Here is a 22,416-nt window from a genome sequence, read left to right on the forward strand (position 1 = left end):
GTGACATCCCTAATATATATATATATATATATATATATATATATATATATATATATATATGTATATATATATATATATATATATATATATATATATATATATGTATATGTATATATATATGTATATGTATATGTATATATATATGTATATGTATATATATATGTATATATATGTATATGTGTATATATGTATATGTATTTTATTTTATTTTTTTATTGGTCTGACTTAGAAGGAAGAAAAATAGCAAGAAAACCTGCAAAATACAGAGGTAAACCTGCGATACATAAACTTCTCGTAATAATTGAAAATTCATTCTGGTCACAGATCAAAATCCACGAAACAGTAAGGCCGCAAAAGGTGACCTCTGAGGGAGCACTGCAATGCACATACTAGAAACCTCCACTGTGTCCATGTAATGACCGCTCCCCCTCTTCCCCGTGTATGAATGTGTCCACACCACCTCTTTGACACAGGAGGAGGCTGATTCTATGGATGATGTTGAGGATCAGCCGGCGTCACCTGAGAGGAAAGAACACTACACTGATGGGCAAACCGGAGACCAGAATTTCCAGAGGGATACTGCAGTGGAGCTAGCCGGAGAGGCGTCGGAGAGAGAGCAAGTAAAAGAGGTGTGCCTTGTACTGAATGTGATTTTAAATTTTAGAGTGATTGGGTCACTGGATAACATGTCATTTATTAACTGATATCAAAGTGCTGTTGGGGGCGCGGGTAACATAAGGTTTTAGGGAACCTTTTTTTTTTTTTTCTCATACTAGAATAAACTGTCATTGCACATCCACAACAGTAGGTGCCAGTGGTGCTCTTATTGTCAAATAGTGCGGAAGTAGTCGTAGTATTAAAAAGTTCCAAGCGAGATTCGAACCAATGACCACTAGCTCACGAAACCAATGCTTTACCTCTTGACCACATAGCCAGACACTGTACTCTGTGCAAAACTGGTAACTTGTAAGAGTACACATTATGAACTCGAAGCTGACAATATGGATTAATATAGAAATAAGTTAAATGTCAAATAACATTTAATCAAATGGATGTAAAATAGTCGAACAATCACCATTTCAGAAATTGTAGTAGGGGGAAAAAAATTCCAAGCGAGAGTTGAACCAATGACCACTAGCTCACAAAGCCAATACCGCTCGACCACATAGCCAGACACTGTACTGTGTGCAAAATTGGTAACTTTCAGTTGTCATACAATTCACAGTGGGCTCAATGCCTGTAACTAAGGGTGTATTCAGACCTGCACTGTTTGGTCCGCTTTAAGTGGACCAGAGTTCGTTTCCCACGCTGGTCCAGAGCTTTTGTGAAGGTCTGAATACACACAAACGAATTCTGGTGCGGACCAAATAAACGGACCGAGACCCACTTTATGAGGTGGTCTCGGTCTGCTTTCAAACGCACTTGGTGCGGTTCGATTCGCAGTCTGAATACAAACCATGGCTGATCCGCTCCAACTCAAGGACATATGCGCCTTTTGGGCTTAACAAGCCACCGTAGCCAAGCATCGTGTGGAGGAAATATTGCCCGGTAGTTAATATTGTGCTAAATTCATTCTTAAATCATGCGTATTTTAGCCACGCTGCTGTCTTCATGTTGTGGTGGGGGCGGGGCACGTGAAGCGCAACGGCTCCTCCGACGCCGTTCCAAAATTAGAAACAGCATCGCGGAACCTCCGTTGAATGAGCTGCTCTTGATGCTTGCAAATATCTTACATAACGCCACAAATATGCCTGGCAGTAATGCAGCATGTCGGAATGTCACATTTTCTTCAATTTACCGGCTTCGTTGCGCGTTCAGCGCTCGTCATTTTTGTCCAATGGGAGCACAGATCATCACGCGAGTTGACATAATTACGCAATATAGTCTGCTTGCAAAAAGCACAGTGTGAAGACGAACTGCACCAAACGGAAAAAAAAGAGAGTCCGCTTTTGGTCCGGACCAAACAAGCGAACTAAACGACTTTTCTGGTCTGAATACACCTTATGTTTTATTTACAGAATGGATGGATAGGGTTAGGTTTAGGGTTAATATAGTAAGCGCTTCTTTGATGGGCGACATTTCGTCACGTCATAGTCAACGGCCAAAATGGGGCACAAGTGAAAGGCTTACAGCAGTTACCATTCTGAAAGCTCAAAATATAGATTAATATAGAAATAAATTAATGTCAAATGACATGTAATCAAATGGATGTAAAATAATTGAAAAATGATCATTTCTGGAATTAAAATTGGTGGGGGACATGCCCCAAGCAAAGCTTGAACCGACGCACTTGAGTGACTCTGCAATGCACCTGCTGAAGTACTTACCATGTGAGCTAACTTGGTGAAAATCAGAGCTAATGGCGTATTTGAAAGTGCCATCTGATGCCGAAAGGTAATCAATGCTGATTGTGGACACACTTTCAGCATTCCCACAATAAAGAATCTCAATAACATAGGTTAGAAACAACATATCTGGGAATGCTTTCATTATTCCCACAATTCCAAGCTGCTTTTAACAGTCACATTTCCAAAGATCAAACATGCTTTTAGCAGCTTACGCGTTATCGTTGCACACGATGAGGTCATCCAGAAGAGATCAAATTCCAACTCTGCCATCTGCTGGCAATGTTTTTGTCCCAGGTTAGTACTCAAAGTAGAGCAGCTGAAGACGTCTGTCCATTCCTATTAAAAAATGGAGACGATGACGATTGCTGTCACTGGTACTTGAGTTAATATACAAAACGCATGCAAATGTATTCCTCTGCCATTGATTAAAATGGTATAACATTGTGACAGCTTGCGACAGCCTCTCACTGCTTGTGCCGGCCAAGCGGCTTACCTCTTGCTCTGGTCTAAATCGCTGTATGTGGGCAAATGAGGTGATGGTGTGTCGAAATTCTTTGGGTACCTTGAAGGTATAGAAAACTATTCAAGTTAAGCCCATTCACCTAATTTAGAAGCAGCAATTTTCATGACCAACATTTTTCCAAAAGGCACTATTTGGCATGTGCACTCGTTACTTCAACAGTGACTGTGATTGAATAGCCTACTTAATTTCATAGGAGCATGGGAATGGAGCAGCTGATGCAAACGACTCAGAAGGTCACCAGTCAAAGCTGACTGCAAGGATGGCTTCACAGACACAAAAACATAACACCACTCAGGTACAGTGAATGAGCTAATATATTTGGAATTATTTATTCTTGTGAACTCTTAACATTTTTTCATTCCTTATCTTTTTACAATAAGCTCTATTGTCTAAATATGATTGTGTTCCAGAGCTTTAAAAGGAAACCTGGACAAGCAGACAATGAACGTTCGACAGGTGACTACAATGAGCTTATTAACAAGCGTCTTCGTACGTTGGAGAGCTCTCATGAGCAGACGCAAGACAGCAAGCAATTTGAAACCCAGCAAGAGTCCGACCTTTATGAACATATCAACGGAGGGGACATGGCCTATGACAGGCAAACATACGGTCAGTAGCAACTCCATCATGAAGAAAATTGTTAGTGCAAGGTATGAAGAAGTAAATCATATATTATGATTATAAATATAACAATAGATATATCTGTTGAATGCTCCCAGATGTTGCCAATGCAGATCAGGAGGCAGCAGACTGTCAACAGGACAAGAATGAAAATCAGGACGAGGAGGATCTTTCATTTGAAATAGAGCACCAAGATGATGACTTTCAAGCTACTGAAGTCCAGGAGCTAAAACCTGAACAGCTGGATACAACAAAGGCATTGCAGGAGCAAGGTGCTACTTTTGAAAATTCATCATGCACCTGCTGACACACATTATTATGCAAATTATTTTTTTCCTCGCTCTCTTTTCATTCAACTTTTTTTTCTTACTCCTGAAAGACCATGCCACTGACCTGTTTATACCTATTTGCATGAAATTTTAAACGTGTGCAAATACATCTCTGCTTTGTCACTTTCTGCCACCCCATAGGTTTGGGGAATTTGTCATCATCATGGGCATAGCCGACATTTTGGGGACTAGCGGACACTTGTTTACAACGCAAGATGTGTTCTGTCATGGTGTTTCCTCTGAATTATTGGAATATTTATCCGGCCAAATCGCAATGTGGTGAACTGCTGTATTACGAGGTGCAACAACGGCTCACATAATTACAAAGGGAAAAAGGTTGATAATGGTCCTAGAGCTTTCCTGTTTGGCAAAAGATAGAACACATAAATTAATCAATTTTATTTAAAAACTAAATAAATAAAAAAAGTAAAAAGCTGATAAATCTGGTCACTGTTAGCATCAAGCGTATTTCTGAGGCAGGACAACCTTACCAAACAGTACAACGATCCAATCAGCTAAGAGTGGTCGTGGTGTCGTAAGCCTCTGTTTTGATACACGACATCCGCTTTGAAATGGATGGAGCTAACTGATAGATTAAACTATTTCTAAAGGCAGTGAAAAGCAAAGCAAACCGGTCTTCTTTTAAAAGAAATGCTTCTAGGGCCGTCAGCTGCTGGGCTGTTAATGTCTCCATGTGTTTCTAGTCATTTAAAACAGAGTTTAATGTTGAATTAACAAACTATCGTGCTATCATCTTTCGTGTGCGACATTTTGAATACGATGATGATGGTCTTCCGGCGCCGAAGAGTGACGTTGCTTATGAAGAATATGTCATATCAATTAAACAAATTTGATTGTGTCTTGAGCTGGGCCGAAATCGCTTTCAATGGCCAAGTGACCAGACCAACTTTCTTTCGTTCAAGAAAGTGGGTGTGGCTTGACAAGCTAGGTAAATGTGTGATGCGAATGCACTTCGTGTATCTCATTTTTGACATTACTTAAAGTGTCACCAAATAACATGAAAACCATAAATGTGCCTTGTGTAGTTCATAAAAGTTTTATCATGCACGCTTCAGCAATGCCCATATGAGTACAAATAACCCCGACTTTTTTACTCCGACAGCGCCTACTAGCTTATATCTTACCTTTAGTGTGGGTGCGAACAAACCACGTTTTTTGGGGGGGAGAGGAGGGTGGGGTGGTGGTATAGGTTGACGTCATGCTCGTCGTCCCGTGGACATTTAATGTTAGCTTACGACAAGATCGGGATGGAAACAAATAAAAACACCACATTCGAGCCAGCCCAAACTTCGGCTTAGACACCAAAAAAAAAGAAAAATTAAGAGTTTATTCCAGCGTACGTACTTGCATGCCCGAGCTTGACATAGAGGTTGCAGTTGTGCTTTGGGCCAGAGAGTGGCAGCCGTGAGTTAAAAAAACAAAACAAAAAAACAAAGTGACAAACTCCAAAAGGCTTCTGTAAAACAACCCACATTACACCTCTCTATTTTGATCTCAGGTGACAAGCATTTGGCAGCTATTTGGAAGGTGAACTGAACTGCAAACGTAGCCATTAACTTAGAGGATTCACTACTGCAAATTGTCAAACAGCACAAACAGATGGACTCAAAAGCTTGGCACGTAGGCGTGCTTTTGCGGGAAAAGACAATTTGATACATTGTAATACATGACATATGATATGATTCACAGTTCATTTTAAAGGGAAATGATTAGGGATAGACCGATAATCGGCTGGTGCCGATATTTGGCATTTTGACAAATATCGGCATCGGCCATGAATCTGAAGGCCGATAAAGCTCACTGAGCAGTGAATACTTGCCAATGTAGCGAATTTGGGGTTTTCAGCAGGATTTGTAAAATGTTCGCAGTCAGTTTTTATTTGCCGTAAACACATTTGGAACATATTCAGACAATTTTTCATGGCGAAGATCTTTTTGAAACGTTTTTACGAACCCTAACAAAAACCCCAAATTAGCTACATTCGCATGAATTTGTCACTCAGTGAGTTGCATCATGCAGGGAACTTTTCATTTATGGATCTATTTAAATTTCCACTTTATGAAAACCAGGAATTCCCTACACTTTTTATTAAAAAAAAAAATAAAGAAAGAAAGAAATTATGTTGAAATATTAGAAACTTTGACAGTAGAAATCTTTTATAAATAAATAAATCAATAATAATAATACATAAATAAATAAATTAAACAAATAAAATAAATAATGGAAATTAAAAAACAAATAAATATAAATAAATAAATACAATAAAAAATAAATAAATAAACAAATTATGTTGAAATTTTAGAAAACTTTCACAGTAGAAATCTTTAGGGATTTATTTATTTACTTTTGAAATTTTATTATTTTTTAATTTACATGCTAATGACCCCTGGAAGCTCCCTGCAATTTTTGTTATATATTTTTTTAAACAAATCTGTTGATATAGTTTAAAAAAAAAGTTGTTTTTTTTCCCATTTTACTGCAAATGAATATCAGCTTGAAATATCGGTTATCGGCCAACTTGATCACTAATAATCTGTATCGGTATCAGCCTTGAAAAAACCATATCGGTCTATCACTAGAAATGATACGATAAGGTTCGATTCGATATGATATTGCTAAGTTTGAGAGGGTATAATGTGTTTCTTGCTCTCATTTTATACGTGGCATTTCCATCAGAGAATCGAGACCTCTTTGCTAACATTACTTTATTTGAAGGTTTCTGAGTAAAACTGTCCAATCGTGCATTTTTTAATGCTTCATATCACTGCAGCAAAATAACGACAGAAAGTTCCCAGGACTTTTCTAAAACCCAAGTGTTTTTGTTATTGTTTTTACAGGTATAGAGAATGTAGAGATGCATCCACAGAGGCAAGAGAATGAAGACAATGAATGGGAATACAGCAGGCATTCCAGAGATAGAGAGCAAGCCAACAAAAACTCAGAATCAACCTTTCACACTCTTCCAGAGATGCTCATAGACAAAATACAGGTACATATGATTTTAGTTTTTGGCACACTTTGTAATGAAACAACAAAAATACTATAGTTGGACTCAGCGTTATTCACCCATCTGCACCATTCCTAAAATGCAGAGGCAGCAAGTCAGTTTCAGACCTGGGCCTTCAGTGGGTATTTAAATCACCTAATCCACTTTAACACATCACGTCACGAAATAATGTACAAAATGAGATGTTTCCATTGACCGGAAAGTCGATCCCAGAATCACAGAACACAGAGGAGGGGATTGTGAGTGTTTTATTCACCAAAAACACGTGAATATGAACAAAAAGCGCTGGTTAAAAGCCAGGGGGAAAAGGTTAACAAAAAGTGCTTGCAAATGCAAGGAGGGAAACTTTACTATAGCTATGAAAAGCACGTTTCATTTGCCCCCAAGAAATGAAAATCATTGAACAAACATTTTCCTTGCCCAGACACGGGTCACCGGGGCACCCCTCTGTAGCCAGGCATGGAGGTGAGACTCGATGATGAGCGTCTGGGCGGGGCCACCCATGGGGCCCAGTCGGGCATAACCTGAAAAGGCAACGTAGGTCCCCTTCCCATTGGCTCACCACAGCTTGTGAGCTGGGCTCAGCTCCAGAAGCTAGCCCTAGGGACATGGAATATCACCTCTCTGACAGGGAAGGCGCCATATATTTCCACCAATAAGTCGGATTCATTTCCAGTGAGGTTTGGACTCTGATAAGATTTGCATTGTTGTCACCGATTCTGTTCATAGCCTTTATGGACAGAATTTCTAGGTGCAGCCTAAGCGTTGAGGGGGTCCGTTTTGGAGACCTCAGCATTGCATGTCTGCTTTTTGCAAATGATGTGGTGTGTTGTCTTCTTCAAGCCACGATCTCCGACTCTCACTGGAATCGTTCACAGGCGAGCGTGAAGCGGTTGGCATAGAACTCAGCACCTTCAAATCTGAGACCATGGTCCTCAGAGGAGTTCAAGGATCTTGGGGTCTTGTCAGTGGTGTTCCTCAGCGACTTGGCACCCTAGGCAGGATTTTTGGTAGTGGGGTACTGTTACATGGAACAAGGACCATTTAAAATGTTAATGTTTTTTCCATGCCTTGTGTGTGCAAAGTTTCATGAAAAAGGCCAAAAATGATGTATAATTCCCAAAATAAAATCAAAATAGCGGACTTCCTCTTTGGTTTAGCAAATGGCTACATAATACTTTTTTGTAGGTCTTAGGCTGATAGGGGTCTGTCCTAATTTTCACAAATCTAGCATAATCATACAATCGGAAATGCTTCATAAAAATGTCTAGAGGGTGCTATTTATTGCAAATTGCACAAGAAATCTCTAACAATTCATGTTCATGACAAGTCTGATGTGTGTGCAAAGTTTCATGAGTTTTCACACATGTATAGACAAAAAAAAAAAGCAGCACTTTACTTGGCAAACAATGCATCGCTATGGCAACAGCTTGCGACAAAAAAAAAAACTTTCGATAACTTTGCATTAGGGCTGGGAAAAAAATTGGACTCAAGTTGGTCGACTTTAAAAATAGGTCGACTGGAAAAATTTAAGTCGACGCTCCGCCTGGAACCATGTTTGCGCCGCCGCGGTCCATGTTTCACACTGACCTTTTATGCCTTTGCGCGCATCGCCGCAGACTGTTGCCTCCTCCTGTCCGTGCGATGGAGGACAAAGTAAAAAAAAAAAAAAAAAAAAAAAGGGTAGACTCCTGTCACACCCCTCAAAAAAGAAAGAAGGTGTCCAGAGTTTGGGACCATTTTGAAAAAATTGAGGGGACAAATAAAGTTAAATGCAAATATGGCCATGATCTGATAGGGTAGATGGACTAATTTCGCAGCCCACCACCCTATACAAATCTGTGTTAAACATGAAAAAATAATCAATTCGAGAGTAGACATGATGAGCAGATGAGTAATGTGTATAATCTCGGTTAATCGGGTTCCTACTTCGCCATACATCTACAATTCCCATTTCATTCATAAGTGTATTAATTTTCTTTGCAATGTTTCTTGCTTCAGATTTCCCATTTGATGAATCCAATTTTGGGTTTAGTCTAATATTGAAGTCCCCTCCACAAATCAATGTCCCTTTACTGTTAGTTATCATTATATCAAATATTTGTTTATAAAAGATCCAGTCGCTTTCAGGTGGTACATACACATTAAAAAGGCTTATCAAGTTACCTTCTATTTTACCAGTTATGTGAACAAACCTACCTTCTTTATCTTTATATTCTGTTACATGTTCGTAATTTATCACGCTGGATATCAGGATCGCAACCCCTCACCTTCTGCCAGACTCATGAGAAGAGAAGTAAATATGTTTAAATCCCAATTTGTTCAGTTTAGCATGCTCAGAATCACTGAGGTGTGTTTCTTGCAGGAAATCTATTTGAACATTATCTTTTTTTAGTTTCGATAGGATTTTTGTCCTCTTTATTGGGTTGAGAACACCATTAATATTAAATGACGCTATTTTTATTGGTCTATGCTCCATCTTTGAGTGCTCCCTTGTACATTCTCATCAAACTATTGTGCTCCCAAACTCCCTCCAGAACCCGTGGTGGTATAAAAGAAAAAACAAGTAAAAAAACAAAAACATGTTTAAACCAAAACAAACTTTCTAACTTCCAATGTAGGGGTCTCTGAATTAGAGCCTGGTGAGCCTCAGTGATGGGCTCCAAAGGAGCAATCTCCCTCCAACATATGGAGGGAGAGGCCCTTTTCTGCATTGATTGTATGTTCAGGAAAAGAAACCCAACATGAACCTATTTAAATTCTAGTGTCTCTTTACCCTTAAATTTTGTCAACATTACAGCAGTCTGTTGAATTTGTTGTCCTTGGTGGTGTGATGTTGTGGTGGTGGGAGTGGTGGGGCGCATCAGTTTTCAGCCGGTGCGGGTGTTGGTCTCCTGAAGGCTCTGAGCTTCTCTTTGTAGCCTGTTCCGTTTCTTGTTGTGTGGGTGTCTTTCGCCGTCCGTCTACCTGCTTGTCTCAAAGTCAGTCGCTGTATCCTCAGTCGCTGTATCCGCTCCATCAGTGTCTCATGGCGTTTGATGACTGTCACGTTGTATCCTCTTCTTGACATGTCTTCGGTTGCCTCTTCAATGGTGTCATAAGTTTTGGTACCATCCTTGTATCTGACTCTCAGTCTAGCAGGGAAGAGGGTCTGAAATGGGATGTGATCTTCCTTCAGGGCCTTTCGAACCTCAGCAAACTGACGTCGTTTTTTTAGGATCAACGGTGGATAGTCATTATCCAGGTTAATGTGTTTTTCCTGCCATGTAAATCCTCTCCCCTGCCAGGCTTTTCGAAGCAGCGTCTCTTTAGTCACGAAGCTCAAGAACTTGACGATAATGGAACGTGGTGGCGCTTCGTCCGGTGGTTGCGGCCCAGCTGACCTGTGCGACCTTTCAATCGTAGTAGCTTTTCCACAAACACGACCATGGTCGGCGAGTCTGCCTCGGCACCTTCCAGAACTCCATAAATCCTCAGATTCTCACGCCGAGAGCGACCCTCCAAATCCAGCAGTTTACCTTCCATGTTTGCGTGTAGCTTTAGCGTTTCTGCTACCACTACTTCTGTGTTTTGGGCCCTTTCCTCCACTTTTCCGATTCGTCAGCTTCGTCCAATCTCTTGTTCGCCTTCAAAATATCTTCTTTGAGGATATCAAATTGTTCTTTGTTCTCTCGGCGAAAATCCCTTATTTTGTGCAAGATTATCTCCACATCCGTCATTTTCCCGTCGATAGTTTGCCTTATCACCGTCGTTGCCCGTTAGCTTGCACCATTAGCACTGTGTCGTTAATCTGCATTTATAGTTTCTCCCACACATTTCATACTTATTGGTACAACGGTACTTAACACACTGTACTGTAGGTGTGGCAACGCAAGCTTTTTGTTAATCAAAATCCCGTTTGGGCCTCTCTCCCTTCTCACCCTGCTTCGTCGCATTTGGGTCCACAATCACACCACAAACATAACAGCATCACTGTATGTGATGTTCTACAAATTGTGCATGCATTTGTTGTGTGTGTGTGTGTGTGTGTGTGTGTGTGTGTGTGTGTGTGTGTGTGTGTGTGTGTGTGTGTGTGGCTTGACTGATTAAAATTAAAGATTTCCCACTCACTTGAACATGTGATCGTGTGAACGTTATAACGTGAGGACTTAAAGGAATTCCAGCGATATGTCAACTGTGTCAGCCTGGACGAGACGTGTTGGCGGCTCCCATTGCAATACGTCGCTGTGCATCACATATTTTTTTAATCCACAAAAAGGCAACGGCAGAGGCAGATCCAGCTTGCTACATAAATATGACGTCCGTGGTCAGCAGGCGGGTGAGCGCGTTCTGGCTAACGTGGAAGTAGATACGTTTGTCAAAGGAACCGCGTCTGACCGCCCCCACCCCCCATCCCGATTACCATTGGCTAATTTTAGCTGTCAATCACAAATGTGAAAGGAAGTTACTTCATGTGACACCCAGCGACTCATTTTATTGGCTATGAGCAACTTCCTTGTCATTTGTCAACCTACGGGAGCCGCTGTGGTCCAAAAATGGCAAAATTGCCGTTTGCTACATTTTGTGTCAGAACAGATAAATATTTTACGGGACTTTAAATGTCTCGTACGGGACATAAAAATTTAGTCCAAAATATGGGAAGTCCCGGCTAAAACGGGACAGTTGGCAACCCTAGCTGAAAATAACCTCAGAACTTTTAGGCAGTTATTTGAGGGAAACATGATTAAAAGCTTTGCACAATTATGTAGCAAATTCAATCTAATGTCAAGGTATCATTATCGGTATCTAGTATCTACAAATTAGAAATTATATAATGACACATCAGGATTGGGTACATATTAGAAGGGAACCAACTCGTATAGAAAAGCATTTCAGTCAATTGATTGAGAATGAAAGTGTAATGAAAAAACAAGCATCTTTCATGTATAAGAAATTACTAATGGATATGTCAGATAACACTCAATACATAAAACAACAGTGGGAACTCGAATTGAATGTGACCTTGGATGATGATACTTGGGAAGATGTTTGTTCTGGTTGTCATAAGGGGGTAGGGGGTCAAATGTGGAAGGAATTTGACTGGAAAGCAAAAATAAGATTCTTTAGAACCCCATTAAAGTGCTCCGTGTATAAGCATGGGGTTACTGATAAATGTTGGAGGAATTGTGGTCTTGTGGCGAATCAGACCCACATCTTTTGGGACTGCAAGGTTTCTGGACTGGAGTAAGGGGAAAATTAGAAAATACTTAAAGTGACACTCCCCCTGGATCCTTTGATTTATTTGTTGGATATATTCTTGGATAACTTGTCTCATGACCAAAAATATGTGCTTCATCTCCTCCTAATGACTGCAAGAAAAATGATAACCATCAACTGGCTGAAACCTGAACCACCCACAGTTGCACAATGGTTGAAAAAAAAAAATCAAATAGATGTACGCTATGGAACAATTGACAGCACAGCTGCAGATGAGATTTCCTATTTTTGAAAGAAGATGGGGACCAATTCTGGACCTTGTTAGATAGGGTATTGATACCCTGGGTATGTGGAGGTCATTTTTGTTGTTGTTTTTCTTATTACTTGTATTTGCATGATACCAATTGTATGTAAAAGCCCTATCTCAGGATAATTATTGTTATGTTGTCAGTTTTGACAATAAAAGTTCAAAAAAAAAAAAAAAAAAGCTAAAGGCTACTGTATAATATAGCAATTGGCTCAGGCCCACTGGACCATTCCCCAGATACAAAAAATAAATAAATAATAAAAATAGAGAAATCGTGGGAGGGGGGCCCAATTTTTTATTTTTTTTTTTGCACTGGGGCCTTTCAGCTTGATGTTACACCACTGCCCTGAAGGCACACCATTGCTAAGAGGCTATCCTTCTGTATATTTCAGTCCATCATTGTTGTTTCCAATTTGATATCACATTTATGACTGTATGTGCATGTGGCCCCCTTTTTTCCCCCCCAGAGGTTAGACAGAGACCCAGACGACATCAGGAGGGAGATGGAGGTGCAGTTATCAATGTGGCACAAATTGACTCCAGGAACACAGGAAGAGGTGTGTACCAATGTATTCATAATGTTAATAAAGTTTGATGAAGATGTGCCATAGGCCAGCATTTACAGAAGAGATTGCCGTTTCTACTATTTGAAGATAAAGTACACTTTGAGTATGAGGAGTACTGCACATACAGATTTAGAAGAAAGTATGGGAATCCTTTGGAATTAGTTAAAAAAAAAAATCAAAAACAGTGATCTGATTATCACTAAGTTACACAGTCTGCTTAAACCACGGGTCTCAAACTCACATAACCTGTAGGCAGGATCTTGGTGCAGCATCAGGTATTCCGCAAAAAAAAAAAAAAAGATTTTCTCAAGCATCATTTTAAAATGTTTTTTTTTTTTTTTTTTAGCTTCAATGGGTTTCTTAAAAAGGCTGCTTTGCCATGTCTCGTGGAGTAATTTATACATTTGAGGTTGTATTTCTCGTGCATTGCCACTTTTTATGTGCAAATAAGGCTCGTGCACATATGCTCAACAATGAAATACTACATCCCCATTACCAACCTTTTTCTTCACTGCATGATTCGAAGAAGACATGATTTTTAAAAACTCATTCGGCCTACAGCTGGTTGTGCTTTCACAATAATATTTATTACGAAGAACAATCTTTAAGTTTATGAAGATCTTTGCAGGAGATTTGTCCGATCCTGAATCCAGCCCAGTTGAGATGTTGTGGTATGACCTCAAGAGAGCGATTCACACCAGACATTCTAAGAATGTTAACTGAACTGAAACGTTTTTGTAGTGAGGAATGGTAAAAAAAAAAAAAAAAAAAAAAAATCCTCCTTAACCACTGTGCAGGTCTGATGTGCAGAAACGGCAAATGATGATTGCAGCGCTTCCAAAGCAGGCTCAACCAGTAATAAAATACAGATTGACATGCTTTTTCTATTATGCACTGTGGCATCCATGTGTTAAGTAAAAACATGGAAATGTGTTGTTTGTATATTTAAAGGGATACTTTACTTATTTAGCCATTTTTGGCAGTCAAACATTAATATTTTGCCGATAATAATTTTGATGTTTTCATTATTTTTCATGTACAATTATTACCTTTAAAAACACATTTTGCAACTTGCTGTCGAATAAAATTGACTGACCAAACCTAAAAAAACAGGTGAACTGTGATTGGTTACCTGACCCCTTGTGATGTCATTTACAGTCAACAGCAAGTTCCAAAATGTGTTTTTAAAGGTACTAATTGTATGTGAAAATTAATGAAAGTATCAAATTAATAAAAAACCTTTTTATTGCTATAATGGGCTAAATAAAGTTTGCATGTTCTGCCCGTGCCCGCGTGGGTCTTCTCCGGGTACTCCGGTCTCCTCCCACATTCCAAAGACATGCCTGGCAGGTTAATTGGGCGCTCTGAATTGTCCCTAGGTGTGCTTGTGAGTGTGGATGGTTGTTCGTCTCTGTGTGCCCTGCGATTGGCTGGCAACCAGTCCAGAGTGTCCCCCGCCTACTGCCCCGAGCCAGCTGAGATAGGCGCCAGCACCCCCCGCGACCCTTGTGAGGAATACGCGGTCAAGAAAATGGATGGATGGATGGATGGATTGATGGATGGATGGATGGATGGATGGGCTAAATAAATGAAGTATCCCTTTAAACTGAGAGTGTGTAATATTTAGCGCCATCTAGTGATGATGTAATAATTCATTTAATAAGTTATATTACATCAATGTACATTTTTAATATAACCGTAGGTCTAGTAATGACTAATTATATTACATGGCTGGAGCTTCACCTTAACTCATCTGCTCCCAAATACGTTTTTATTTAATGTTTTAATTGTCCCAAAGACGAATTTCTAAGTTTTGTTGTTGTTGTTGTTTTTTAATGCTAGACCGTATGGTTTGATGCAGCCTCTCAACTGCAAAGAACGGTTGCAGAAATGGTAGTTATTACACAAACGGCCAGCAGGTGGAAGCAGAGCAAAGGAGATCAACCAGGGCCATGTAGAAAAAAAAAGCTAAATTACTTACAATTTTAAAAAATTTGTGAAAACTGATGAAACTTAGCTCTCTTCTAATTCTAATTGCTGCAAAACGGAAACAGATCGAAACATACTTTCCCTGATGAAAGAAGAGACTTTAATCTTTCTTTTGATAGGTTCCATGCTTTTTTAGCAATAGAATCCAGTAAAATAGCCGGGAGCGTACGTGATTGCTTCTGTGAAAATGGCTAGGAGTGAATGAGTTAAAAGAGTCTGACATGTTTCACCGCCATATTCCTGCTACGGCTCCCCAAAGGACAAGTTCACATAGTTACCCCTTGTGGTGCTTGGATCTCGTATCTGGCCCGTGGCCTGGAGGTGGTAGTCGCTGATTCCCGTGATTCGGGCTCCTGTCGCTTGTCACCTTCTGCTTTGCTCTCATAAAGTCAGCCTGACACTTTCACAACTTTTGGGCACGATTCTGTCGTGGCAAGTCGTGCCATTTTGGCGCACGAACTGGGAGGTTCCCGCACTGTTTCCGACTAGTTCACGACGAGTTCACAAATGCTTGACCATTTGTGTCCACATTGACACGAACTGGCACAAGGAGTTCACAGAAAGTGTGCGCATAGTTTACGCACTTTTCCCGCATTTGCATGATGAGTTCGCTCAATTCGGATGGTGTCGTGCCGACTTGGGCACGCCATTTAAAAAGGGTGGCTTCCCCAACGCAGTTGCGTCCCCGTCGGCTGTCGGGTTCCGAGGTGGCCGCGCTGGCACCGGCCGCGGCCCCGGGCTGGGACCAAGGTTGAGTGGAAGGGGGGGAGCGCATCCCGAGCCAGCCGGCCCACGACCTCGCAGCTCCGGGCCGCCGCGGTCGGAGCTCTCACGAGCGTCCGACTCATCCGCGGCCACGCAACCTCGGCCTCTCGTTCGAAGGCGCCTCCGCCCGTGCGGACTCGCTCACCCTCTCTCTCCGGTAATGAGTCCCTCTTTTTAGCCACTCCAGCCTATGGCTCCAACTAACTCCTGCTCTCTGCTCTTGTTAGCGTCTCCGGGTACATCGAGCTCGCTCAGTCTTTCAGCGTTGCTCGTCAGGCTTCACACCGGCTATGCTCGTTCTCTCACGCAAAATATTGGTGGTCGGGTTGCGAAGTGTGGTCTCTCTGAGCCACTGTAGTGCGCATGTTTTGAAATGCATGCGCTTCGGCTCCATTCTATGACATACATATTAAGTACCTCTACGTACGAAATTAATTGGTTCTGGAAGAAAGTTCTTAAGTAGAAATTTTTGTAAGTAGAGACGCATTTTCCATGTAAATGCCCTAATCCGTTCCAAGCATCCCAAAATTCAGATATAAATGTTTTATAAAGCATAAAAATTCATCAAAACATGTAACAAATACATGTTACAACAAGATTATTGCACAATAAATGAGAGTTGTGCATAATGTAAAAAACAAAGAATTGAGTAAAGAATAAAAATGATGCTCATTTACCTTTTTAACTGCTGTCCTCTTTGTTTTTTTTATTCATGTTTTCTGTGTTTTTGCCTGGTGTTTTGTAAAGAACTGATCCAATGATGTTCGTTTTTTTTAACAATCTTGATTTTTTTTTTTTTTTTTTATATTTATCGCTCACGCTTACATCATGTAAGCCGCACATCATCTCCCGAAGGCAAGTGACGGTTCCACTCCTCCACCGGAACCCTTGTGTTTTTGTTTTTTTTTTAGTTTTTTTGTTTGTTTGTTTTTTAATAATCTTTTGAAAATGTCCAAGGCAAACAGCATCATAATGAGCAATCGCCCGAATGGTGAACACTTTTTCTGGGTGATTCTTAATTCTTTTCTCAATAAATTCCGAAACTTGATGGAAACTTCAGGTACGATGGCGAGGCATCTTTTTCCAAAAAAGGCCCGTCTCGTCGCAATTAAAAACTTACTGTGCAACGTATCCTTCATCAATCACCAATTGTTTGAATTTTTGCACAAATTCGTCAGCCGTTAGTTAATACATTTACGTAAAACTATCTAAACACCTCATGGCCGGAGGGGCGAATGATGACGACGCTACATAGACACATTCTATTCTGTAACTATGGTCACATACGGTACAGGTCCCTCTTAGCCAATGAGATGCCAGGAAGATGCCAGTAATAGCCAATGGCAGAACAGCTGTAAGTATGTTGCGTTCAGGAAACTCTGGGAGCTGCGAGTAGCAGCCCATACTGTAGTTTTACCTTTCGTATCCTGAAACATCTTTCGTAACAAGAGGTAATAATTTCCTGTTGAGGAGTTTCGTAACTTGAAAATTTCGTATGAAGGGACGTTCGTAAGTAGAGGTACCACTGTAGCGACATCTAGTGGTCTCACACACACACACACACACGCACACACACACACACACACACACACACACACACACACACACACCCACACTGTCACTTTAAGAAAACTGTATTTGTTTATTGTTCTGACTTGAAGAAGATCAGATAACGTTTTGTACAGAAATCCAGGTAATTCCAGAGGGTCTACATGCTGTTCCTTGCATTTATTAACAAGTTTGAATTATTTTTGAATTTGATTGAATACCTTTGTGACCCAGGAGTGTGCAGCAACATCCATGTGGCACCAGTACCAGACAATGACCTACCTGCTATCCCAACAACTTTCAGAGGAGCTCCGCCTTATTTTGGAGCCCACGGAAGCTGCAAAGCTCAAGTTGGTATCACCATAACTTACTGCAGACTTTACTTTAACAGAGTCTGTTAAACTAACAAAAGAGTTGTCATATCTGCATGTCATAGATTGTGTTGGAGCAGTGCTGATAATCGGAATATTGCTGTAGCGTTAAATTCACTTTGTTCGTTCTTTGATCGTTTTTCATCTTCTACTATTCTGCAGAGGTGATTACCGCACAGGAAAACGCCTTAACATGAGAAAAGTGATACCATACATCGCCAGTCAGTTCCGCAAGGACAAGATCTGGTTAAGGAGGACCAAGCTCAGCAAAAGAAATTACCAGATCTGCCTGGCTGTGGATGACTCCTCCAGTATGGTAGACAACCATTCCAAACAAGTAAGTCCTGCTGTTCAGCGTTTGCACAGTTTCCTTCAGTTTATCCGGTGAAAAAGTGTTCCTAGAACAGCCGAGAGAACTATGGTTGATCTAAGGCAGGGGTGTCAAACATACGGCCCGCGGGCTGGATCATGCCCGCAAATGGGTTTAATCCGGTCCGCGAGATGATTTTGGAATGTCGGACTGATTAATCAGCCAGCCACAATCAAAACAGATAAATTTGTAATTTCACAAGCAGTCCTCAGATGAGCAATGCAACTTGTGTGGGGAATCGTCGTCCTTGATGTCATTATTTTACACACAACTTAAAGTTACGGTTTGGTTAAATTTGTTAAATACGACACAAATTAATTTACTGGTAACACAAATATAACAAGGATTAACGTCCTGATAACATCATTAACTGCGCCGCGGAATGCATTCTGGGAACAATATATATGAAAAACACGTTCGTGTTTTTCCGTGTAAAACACGTTTAACACGTCCGGAGCGTATACCGGCAAAGCTTTGCCACGTTCCATTTGCATTTGTTATTTTTCGGAACAATATGATTACAGTTGAGCTCCGTAATTTCGGGCTGGTCCACAAAAATATGCGTATAAATGACGGCAATCGTTTTTAAGTTATATACCGTTATTTTCCGGCCCACTTGATGATATATTTTCCTCCATGCTGAGCTAACATGAGTTTGACACCGCTGATCTAAGGTCAAGTCATTTTATAACTTTGCTCCGCAAGCTGAATTCTCGTGGTATTTGTGAGTTCACAAACTCCCGAGTTTACATCTTGTACTGCTGACTTTCACCGATCACTACACTTTATGTATGGCCGAATCACAAAGTGCTAATGTGTTTGGGGGTGGGATATGCATCTGTGACGAAACCAGGAAGTGCCGATGCAGGGGAAAACAAACAAACCGAACTTGGACGAATGGACGATACAATTAATGCGTTCATGTGTGATCACAGATCATTGTCGAGTCATTTTTGCTTATGTGCACTACTTTCTCCCAGCTGGCGTTTGAATCCCTGTCAGTGATTGTCAATGCTCTCACTCTACTGGAAGTTGGACAAGTGTCTGTTTACAGGTATCATCACTTCCTTGTACATCAAATTTTGTTTTTCAATCGGTCGTTTACAAATATCATACTGGGGTCAAAAAAAAAATGTCGTGATATTTGTGCAACCATCATGTGGAGCAGAAAACCCCACACCCCGAACAATATGATGAAACAACTGCAAAGAGAGAGCTCACAATTTTCTGCATGTATTTCATGTGAATGTAGGGCTGAGCGATATAGCCAAAAAATAAAATCTTGATTTTTCAGTCATTCAGGACGATTACGATTTTAATCTATTTTAATCTAATAAATCCAACAAACGTTTATTTAAAGGTTTCACTTATTCAAAAATAATTCCTGTGCAAAATGTTCAGACACCAGTAACGTATACTGATTCTAGATTAGTTTTAACATAAACTTAACATTCATAGTTTGCGCTTAAATGCCACAATTAAGTCATTGGTAGCTATTGTAAACATGTCTTGTTAACCACTCATCCAGCATTCTGCCACTTGTGCAAAATTACAAAAACATAAGAACAACAGCTTTTTCTAATACAGAAGACAAAATTTGATTTCACGATTTAACAAATTTTCAACGATTCGATTTTTTTTTAAATGACGATGTATCGAATTAATTCGATTTATTGCCCAGCCCAATGTGGATGTAATATTAACCCCCGCCCCCCACCCCCCATATAGTTTTGGTGAGCAGGTGCAGCTTCTCCACCCGTTCCAACAGCAATTCAATGATGATTCTGGAGCTCGGATCATCCGATTGTGTAAATTCCAACAGAAGAAGACCAGAATAGCTCAGGTGGGAATCCTACTCATGCTTTGCTATTATCGTTGTTGTTGTTGTTATGGGAGTGCTTTCATATGTTATTGAGATTCTTTATTAGGGCCCGAGCAGCGACCACTGCAAGGTCCCTGTTGTTCCTGAAAGAATTTCTCTTCTTTTTCTTTATTCTTCTTCTCCGCAAACAATCACATTTTTGAGACACCAATCGTGAACAAAAACTCACCAAACTTTACACACAGATTGGGCCTGGTGAAAATTTGGCCATTTTAAAGTCACCATACAGTGGTATGAAAAAGTATCTGAACCTTTTGGAATTTCTCACATTTCTGCATAAAATCACCATCAAACGTGATCTGATCTTTGTCAAAATCACACAGATGAAACAACAGTGTCTGCTTTAACTAAAACCACCCAAACATTCATAGGTTTTCATATTTTAATGAGGATAGCATGCAAACAATGACAGAAGGGGGAGGAATAAGTAACTGAACCCTCTGCCTAAGGATACTTAAAGAGCAATTGAAACCAATTTTTACCAAACAATTTAAGTCAGGTGTGTGCCCAATCACCGTGGTGGAGGGGTTTGCGTGTCCCAATGATCCTAGGACAGGGATGGGCAATCTCGGTCCTCGAGGGCCGGTGTCCCTGCAGGTTTTTGAGGTTTCCGTTTTCCAACACAAGCTGATTCCAATCAACGAGATCGTTATCCCTCTTATGCAGAGCTTGCTGATGAGCTGATCATATATCAGCTGTGTTGGAAAACGGAAGCCTCAAAAACCTGCAGGGACACCGGCCCTCGAGGACCGAGATTGCCCATCCCTGTCCTAGGAGCTATGTTGTCTGGGACTTTATGCCCCTGGCAGGGTCACCCATGGCAAACAGGTCCTAGGTGAGGGGCCAGACTAAGCACGGCTCAAAAACCCCTTATGATGTCCAAAATGATTGGAAACACGTTTCCCTTGCCCGGACGCGGGTCACCGGGGCCCCCTTCTGGAGCCAGACCTGGAGGCGGGGCTCGTTGGCGAGCGCCTGGTGGCCCGAAGAGGCAACGTGGGTCCCCCTTCCCATGGGCTCACCACCGGTGGGAGGGGCCAAAGGGGTCAGGTGCAGTGTAGGCTGGGTGGCAGCCAAGGGAGGAGACCTTGGCAGACCGACCCCCAGCTACAGAAGCTGGCTCTTGGGACATGTAATGTCACCTCTCTGGCAGGGAAGGAGCCCGAGCTGGTGTGTGAGGCAGAGAAGTTCCGACTAGACATAGTCGGACTCTCCTCCACAAACGGCTTGGGCTCTGGTACCAGTCCTCTCGAGAGGGGTTGGACTCTCTTCCACTCTGGAGTTGACCATTGTGAGAGGCACAGAGCACGTGTGGGCATACTTATTGCCCCCTGGCTCGGCGCCTGGACGTTGGGGTTTACCCCGGTAGACGAAAGGGTAGCCTCCCTCCGCCTTCGGGTGGGGGGACGGCTCCTGACTGTTGTTTGTGCATATGCACCAAACAGCAGTTCAGAGTACCCACCCTTTTTGGAGTCCTTAGAGGGTGTGCTGGAGAGCGCTCCCCCTGGGGACTCCCTCGTCTTGCTGGGGGACTTCAACGCTCACGTGGGCAATGACAGTGAGACCTGGAGAGACGTGATTGGGAGGAACGGCCCCCCCCCCCCCCCGATCAGAACCCGAGCGGTGTTCTGTTATTGGACTTCTGTGCTCGTCACGGACTGTCCATAACGGACACCATGTTCAAACATAAGGGTGTCCATATGTGCACTTGGGAACAGGACACCCTCGGGCGCAGTTCGATGATCGACTTTGTAGTCGTGTCATCGGATTTGCGGCCGCATGTTTTGGACACTCGGGTGAAGAGAGGGGCAGAGCTGTCAACTGATCACCACCTGGTGGTGTGTTGGCTCCGTTGGTGGGGGAAGATGCCGGTCCGACCTGGCAGAACTAAACGTATTGTCAGGGTCTGCTGGGAACATCTGGCGGAATCCCCTGTCAGAAAGGTTTTCAACACCCACCTCCGGCAGAGCTTCTCCCTTTTCCCGGGGGGAGGCGGGGGACATAGAGTCCGAATGGGCCATGTTCCACGCCGATCAGAGCTGTGGCCGTAAGGTGGTCGGTGCCTGTCGCGGCGGCAATCCTTGAACCTGCTGGTATACACCAGCGGTAAGGGATGCCGTCAAGCTGAAGGAGGAGTCCTATCGGGCCTTTTTGGACTCCGGAAGCAGCTGATGGGTACCGGCTGGCCAAGCGGAACCCGGCTTCGTTGGTTGCTGAAGCAAAAACTCGGACATGGGAGGAGTTCGGTGAGGCCATGGAAAATGACTTCAGGACGGCTTCGAGGAAATTCTGGTCCACCATCCGCCGTCTCAGGAAGGGAAAGCAGTGCACCATTAACATGTGTATAGTGGCGATGGGGTGCGGCTGACCTCGACTCGGGACGTCGTGAATCGGTAGGGGGAATACTTCGAAGACTTCCTCAATTCCACCAACACGTCTTCCTATGAGGAAGCAGAGTCTGGGGAATCTGAGGTGGACTCTCCTATCTCTGGGGTCGAAGTCACTGAGGTGGTTGGAAAGCTCCTCGGTGGCAGGGCCCCGGGGGTCGATGAGATCCGCCCGGAGTTCCTCAA

The 22,416-nt window shown here is 42.0% G+C and overlaps 1 protein-coding gene across 6 annotated transcripts in view; it reads left to right on the top strand.

Annotated features, from left to right (window-relative positions):
* The window catches only part of mdn1 (midasin AAA ATPase 1), a 437,529-nt gene that overhangs the window by 401,944 nt on the left and 13,169 nt on the right, over nucleotides 1-22,416 (top strand). For 5 of the 6 annotated variants that reach the window (XM_077510806.1, XM_077510808.1, XM_077510809.1 and 2 more), the window contains exons 90-99: nucleotides 474-629; nucleotides 3,065-3,166; nucleotides 3,282-3,480; nucleotides 3,591-3,764; nucleotides 6,680-6,831; nucleotides 12,820-12,909; nucleotides 17,455-17,570; nucleotides 17,754-17,928; nucleotides 18,942-19,015; nucleotides 19,690-19,804. In XM_077510806.1, coding sequence (XP_077366932.1) covers nucleotides 474-629; nucleotides 3,065-3,166; nucleotides 3,282-3,480; nucleotides 3,591-3,764; nucleotides 6,680-6,831; nucleotides 12,820-12,909; nucleotides 17,455-17,570; nucleotides 17,754-17,928; nucleotides 18,942-19,015; nucleotides 19,690-19,804 — 1,353 coding nt within the window. Of the gene's footprint in view, nucleotides 1-473; nucleotides 630-3,064; nucleotides 3,167-3,281; nucleotides 3,481-3,590; nucleotides 3,765-6,679; nucleotides 6,832-12,819; nucleotides 12,910-17,454; nucleotides 17,571-17,753; nucleotides 17,929-18,941; nucleotides 19,016-19,689; nucleotides 19,805-22,416 lie in introns of those variants that run through there. The other variant, XM_077510811.1, reaches the window with a different exon arrangement.

Source organism: Festucalex cinctus, chromosome 21 (assembly GCF_051991245.1).
Source record: "Festucalex cinctus isolate MCC-2025b chromosome 21, RoL_Fcin_1.0, whole genome shotgun sequence".
Lineage (NCBI taxonomy): Eukaryota > Metazoa > Chordata > Actinopteri > Syngnathiformes > Syngnathidae > Festucalex > Festucalex cinctus.